General features: G+C 61.8%; 1 protein-coding gene across 1 annotated transcript; it reads left to right on the top strand.

The window, feature by feature from the left end:
- The first annotated feature begins 358 nt into the window (after positions 1-358).
- On the top strand, positions 359-4,601 carry EGR3 (early growth response 3). The gene is made up of 2 exons (XM_038167062.2): positions 359-1,033; positions 2,146-4,601. Exons 1-2 carry the CDS (start codon positions 880-882, stop codon positions 3,183-3,185), a joined length of 1,194 nt encoding a protein of 397 aa, XP_038022990.2. The 5' UTR covers positions 359-879; the 3' UTR covers positions 3,186-4,601.
- Positions 4,602-6,000: the final 1,399 nt, after the last annotated feature.

Below are 6,000 nucleotides of genomic sequence, written 5' to 3'. Positions count from 1 at the left end.
GCCCGGTGCCCGGTGCAAAACACCCGGTGCCCGGTGCATGATGCCCGGTGCAGGACACCCGGTTCCCGGTACATGGTGCCCGGTTCCCGGTGCCCGGTACATGGTACCCGGTGCCCGGTGCATGATGCCGGGTGCCCGGTTCCCGGTGCACGATGCCCGGTGCAGGACCCCCGGTTCCCGGTACCCGGTTCCCGGTGCAAAACACCCGGTGCCTTGTGCCCGGTTCCCGGTTCCCGGTGCCTTATGCCCGGTACCCGGTGCCCGGTGCAGTACCCCCGGTGCCCTGTACCCGCTGCCCGTTTCCCGCTGCCTGCTGCCCGTTCCCCGTGGCGCGCCGGCCCCGCTTCCTGCTTTCTAATGTTCCATTGTGCGGAGCTTCCATTGTGACGTCTCGGCCTCGGCGCGGCTTTGTCTGTCCATATATGGGCAGCTACGTCACGGAGCGCTCCCTCCGCCCGGATAAAACGGGCTGCGGGAGTCCCCGGCGGAGCAGTCGGGCAGCAGCGAGGATCCTGCGAGCGGGGCCGGCGGCGGAGCAAAGCCAGGAGCCAGCGGAGGGGGGGTTAAAAAGCCGCCCACGGCCGCAGCTGCCCCACCGGATCGCCCCCTCCCCACGAGGAAACCCCCCCCCCGCCGGGACCCCCCCCAATCCCGGGACCACCCCCCCTTCTCCGCCCCCCCCCCCCCCCACCCCCTCCCAGCGATTTCGCAGCCCCCCCAAATTTCGCAGCCTCCTTCCATCCTCCCCTCCACCACCCCCCCCCCGCCCCAACTTTCCTCCCGTTGCATGCTCGCCCTCGCCCGGATTTGCCACTCGGATGTTGTCGCCTCCGGAGCGGAGCTCGGAGCCGCGGTGAGCCTGCCTTTTCCTCCAGTGCTATGACCGGCAAACTACTGGAGAAGCTGCCGGGGACCATGAACACTTTGCTGAACCAATTGCCTGACAATCTGTACCCGGAGGAGATCCCCAACTCTTTGAACATCTTCTCCGGCAGCAGCGACTCGGTGGCTCACTACAACCAGATGGCTGCAGGTAAAGGGGGAAGGCAGGCGGGGGAGGCGGTGGGGCGAGGAGGAGGAGGAGGAGGAGGAGGAGGAGGAGGAGGACGCCGTGTGCGGGCTGGCATGGAGCCTCGGAGGGAAGGGGAAGCGCCGGGGTTGGGGAGCGGCCCCCCCAAACCCCCCCCTCCGCGCCCACCCACCCCTTTCCTCGCCCCGGCTCCGCGCGATCGCTGCCTCCCCTGCCGCAGGGCTCCGCGCAGCGCTGCCGCCGAGCCGCCGCCGCAGGTACGGGGACAGCGGCCGGGGCTCCGGCTCCGGGGGGAGGATGGAAGAGAAAGGGGGGGGGGGGGACACGCGGCCGGCAGGACCCCCCCCCCCCAACACACCCCTCTCCCGGCAGCTGGAGCCCACCCCTTGGCCCCGCTGGCGGAGCGGGACCCCCCCGCGGACACGCGTGGCCGTGCCGTGGGGTCCCCCCGGAGCGCTTTGGGGGCGAGATGCGGGCACCGGGGCGGGGGGGGGAGCCCGAAAGGTGAGAGGCGGCGGCGGCGGTGGGGAAGGGGAGCCCCCCCCCCCGGCTCACCCCGCTGCGCTCGGGGGCCGGGGCCATGCCGAGCCGAGGCGAGCCGGGCTAAAAGTCGCTCGCGTTCCTCCTTGCGCGGGGCCAAGTTGGGAACGGCGTCGGTGCCCCCCCCCACATCGAGGCGGGGGTGCTCCGCGGAGTGCCCGGCGCTGCCGGCGGGGAGGATGCCCGGGGTTACCGGGCTGGGAGCCTACCTGTAGCCGCAGGTACCTCCCCTCTTTCCCCCTGCCCCCCTCCCCCCCCTCTCCAGAGCCCGGGGGGGCGGCCCCGGCAGCCCGGAGCCGCGGAAAGGAGGGGGGGGGGGCGGCGGGGGCGGCCGCCCGGCTCCGTTCCCCGGGACCCTCCGCAGCGAGCGCCGCAGCGCACGGAGAGCCGAGCCGGCGCCGCGCCGGTTGCCCGGGAGAGGGGGGGAAAAAGCGAGGAAGAAGAGGGTGGGGGGCGACCCTTAGAGCTGGGGGGGGTTGTGGGGGGGCTCGTCTCGCCATATCCCTGCTCCCCCAGCCCCTCTGCGGCCCGCCCGGCTCACCGTGCCCCGCTTCTCTTCCCCCCTCGCTCTGCAGATAATGTTATGGACATTGGCTTAGCGAACGAAAAAGCCAGCCAGGAATTGTCCTATTCGGGGACTTTTCAGCCCGCCCCGGGCAACAAGACTGTGACCTACCTGGGGAAATTCGCCTTCGACTCGCCCTCCAACTGGTGCCAGGACAACATCATCAGCCTGATGAGCGCCGGCATCCTGGGGGTGCCGCCGTCCTCGGGCGCGCTCACCAGCACGCAGAGCTCGGCGGGCAGCATGGGGCCGCCGCAGGGCGACGTGGACCAGATGTACCCCGCGCTGCCGCCCTACTCCTCCTGCAGTGACCTCTACCCGGAGCCCGTCTCCTTCCACGACCCCCAGAGCAACCCCGGCCTCACCTACTCCCCCCAGGATTACCAGGCGGCCAAACCCGCCTTGGACAGCAACCTCTTCCCCATGATCCCAGACTATAACCTCTACCACCACCCCAACGACATGGGCACCATCACGGAGCACAAACCCTTCCAGAGCTTGGACCCCATCCGCGTCAACCCGCCCCCCATCACCCCGCTGGAGACCATCAAGGCCTTCAAGGACAAGCAGATCCACCCGGGCTTCGGGGGGCTGCCTCAGCCTCCCCTCACCCTCAAACCCATCCGGCCCCGCAAGTATCCCAACCGGCCCAGCAAGACGCCGCTCCACGAGCGGCCCCACGCCTGCCCCGCCGAGGGCTGCGACCGCCGCTTCTCCCGCTCCGACGAGCTCACCCGCCACCTCCGCATCCACACGGGCCACAAGCCCTTCCAGTGCCGCATCTGCATGCGGAGCTTCAGCCGCAGCGACCACCTCACCACCCACATCCGCACCCACACCGGCGAGAAGCCCTTCGCCTGCGAGTTCTGCGGCCGCAAGTTCGCCCGCTCCGACGAGCGCAAGCGGCACGCCAAGATCCACCTCAAGCAGAAGGAGAAGAAGGCTGAAAAAGGCTCGGCCGGGCCCCCACCCGCCGCGCCCCCCGCCGCCGCCGCCGCCACCACCTCGCCCCCCGTCGCCCTCGCCCCCGCCGTCACCACGTGCGCCTGAGGCATGGCACGGCGCGGTGACACCTTTTTGCACTGGTGCCGGATGGATCGGGGCTTCGCCGGCGTCCCGCTCGCCCCCCGTGGCCCCGTCCTCGCCAGCGGGATGCTTGCCGGGACCCCCCCGTGGGCCGGATCCGGTGGATCCTACACCCAACCTGCCCGGGGTCCCGCTCCGGATCCGACCCCAGCACCCGGCTCCCAGCCTCTCCGGAGCACGGTGGCCGCGCTCCCGGTGCCCGCACCCGCTCAGCCCCAAGCCCCACGGCCAAGCTGCCCCCGGGGGTCGGCACCGCACACACGGATCCCACCCGCTGGGAGCCAGCCCTGCGGGGTCCGGCCAGCGGCACCGGGGCACCCTTGGGTGCCCGGGCAGCCAGCCCCGGCGGGGTCGTGCCCCACGCGTGCTTTTCCCACCCGAGCCCCCCGGCTCGGCGGCGGAGGTAAGCGGGCTGCAGCGGCGGGGGGCGAGCTCCCGGGCGCTGGGCGGCTGCTGCTGGGCTGGCGAGAAGGTGCTGGGGGCGGCACGGAGCTGTCCCGGCAGCAGCTTGTTCCTTTTTCTTTTCCTTATTTTTATTTTTTATTTTTTTTCCTCTCCAACAGAAGGGAAATTCTTTACAGAAATGCAGGAAAAAAAACAAACAAAACAAACCAGTATTTTGCTGAATACTTTTTATAATGTGAGATATTTTTATTTTATTTTATTTGGTCACTTTAAAACAAACCAACTACGGAGGAGAAGAATCAATTAGTCCTCTATTTTATTTTATTTTTTTTTTTCCTTTCTCCTTCTGGTATGTGCATGTCATTGCATGACTGCTCTGATTTTTTTCTTCTTTTGTTTTAATAAAACTGTGCTCAGACATTTAAGCTAAACTAAGCAAAAATAATAATGACTTTAAAAAAAAAAATCTTTGTTGCCAAAAGGTCGTGCTATCCAGGTTTGATGTCTGCATGTGAAAAAAAAAAAAAATTTAAAAACCTACAAAAAATAAAGAGAAGAGAAAGAATGCAGTCTAATTTATGTGAACTGAAAGGAACAAAAAACACAATCAGGTTTAACCACACAAACCTAAGGGAATGATATTTTTTGAAAGACTTTTGTATAAAGTTGAGTACTTAGAGAAAAAAAAAAATCATACCAGATGTAATATATTTTGTGGATGTTTTTATTTCTTGGATTTATAGTACCTTATACTAAGGTTAAAAAAAAAAAATTATGCTTGATATTGTGAAAAGGTGATAATTTTCACACACATTTCATTTGCTCATTTGTCATGTTGTAATGCAAATATGATAGTTAATGCATACAGCATTTTTAAGGGAAAAATCAGAAATATTGAACTGATGTATTGTTGTACCATTTGCACTGTGAGCAAATGCTAATGCAGTAAATATATTGTGTTTGCTGACAATCAAATTCTGTAGTAAATATCTTTATTTTACCTTGCTTAAAAATATCTATATTGGTTTGGAGGAGAAAAAAAAAAAAAGAAGTCTCTAATATGTAAGGAGAATGTTAAAATGGCTTGCTTGGAATGTGTAGGATGGTAGGCGTTGTGCCTCTTTACAGATGACTTTGAAATCTGTTTGTACATTTTCTAGTGTTGTATTTGATTATTTTATTTATTTATTTATTTTTAATTTTTTTTTTTTTTGGTATGTTTTTTTTAAAAATAACCCAACCTTTTCTCAGTCCCCTCTCCTTCAGTTCTGTTCGCAGGACAGCCCGGTGACAGCAGCGACAGCGCTTCGGACCCCGACGGTGACCGGCTCCGTCCCCGTGCCCCCATCCCCGGCTTTTTGGGGACCTCCGAGCCCCCCCAGACCCACGCCACGGCCGCCTCCTCTTCCTCCTCTTCCTCCTCGCCCCATCTCCTCCGGCTCCGTCCCCGCGTGGTTTTTCCACCCCTCGGTCCCCTCAGCGGGCTCTCGCCGTCGGCTTTGACCCCGGCACCATTTTGCAGCCGGATTTAGGGGATCGCTCGCGGCCGCTGGGGAAAAGAGGATCTAAAAAAGGGGGATTTGGGGGGGGGTTCAGCCCTTAATGCCCCCCCTCTGCCACCGCCTCTCGCTGGTCAAATTGCTGCAGATACAGAGCGGAGAGGGATTTTTCTTCGTGCTGCAAGCTGGCTGGGTCGCCCCCGTTAAAAATAACCCAATTTGGGTTTTTTTGCCCATAGGGGCTGGAGGGAAAAGTGGGAGATGCAGCGGGACGAGGCAGGGTGCTGGATGCCCCCCCGGGGCGCTGGTGGCACCGTGGTCATCCTCGGCGGTCCCCACGTGTGGTGGGACACGGGGAGATGGAAAACATCACCCAATTTCCCTTCTTTGGCCTTAATTTGCATCCGCAGACGGGCCCCGGAGGAGCTGCTCGCACCAGGCCGGGGCGGCTCTTCCAGTCGCTGCCGTTTGGGCTCGGAGAGCCTTTAATTTCGGGGAGACACCCGGGGCTGGGCCTTGGGGTGGCTCCGGGTGACTCAGGGGAGGCTCGGCCCGGCCTTCCCGATGGGGAAAGGACCTCGGGGCCAGCGGGGAACCGGCTTTGGGGCACCCCGGGTGCTTTGTAGAGCCGGATCCCGCGTCCCCAGGGAGTCCTTTCCAGCGTGGTTCCTCTTGGGGTGACCACGGAGAGGTGTCAGCACGGGGCCAAGAGCGGCCCCCAACCTTCGTGGTGTTGCTTTTGGTGCTTTTTGGGGCCAAAAAATATACATATATATAAATAAAAAGGGCCGGGCCTTCTCTTTGGGCCTACTCTTCCAGGCCTGACCCCAACGGGACGTGGCGGTGTTGGGGAGCGCGGCCCCATTGTGTCCTCC

The sequence above is a fragment of the Anas platyrhynchos genome, chromosome 23, assembly GCF_047663525.1.
Source record: "Anas platyrhynchos isolate ZD024472 breed Pekin duck chromosome 23, IASCAAS_PekinDuck_T2T, whole genome shotgun sequence".
Classification (NCBI taxonomy): Eukaryota; Metazoa; Chordata; class Aves; order Anseriformes; family Anatidae; genus Anas; species Anas platyrhynchos.
This window is presented reverse-complemented; position numbering and strand designations above follow the sequence as displayed.

Coding starts and splice junctions, on each gene's coding strand:
- EGR3 (XM_038167062.2), top strand. CDS start 880: ATGACCGGCAAACTACTGGAGAAGCTGCCGGGGACCATGAACACTTTG. Junction 1,034..2,145: donor CTACAACCAGATGGCTGCAG/GTAAAGGGGGAA, acceptor CTCGCTCTGCAG/ATAATGTTATGGACATTGGC.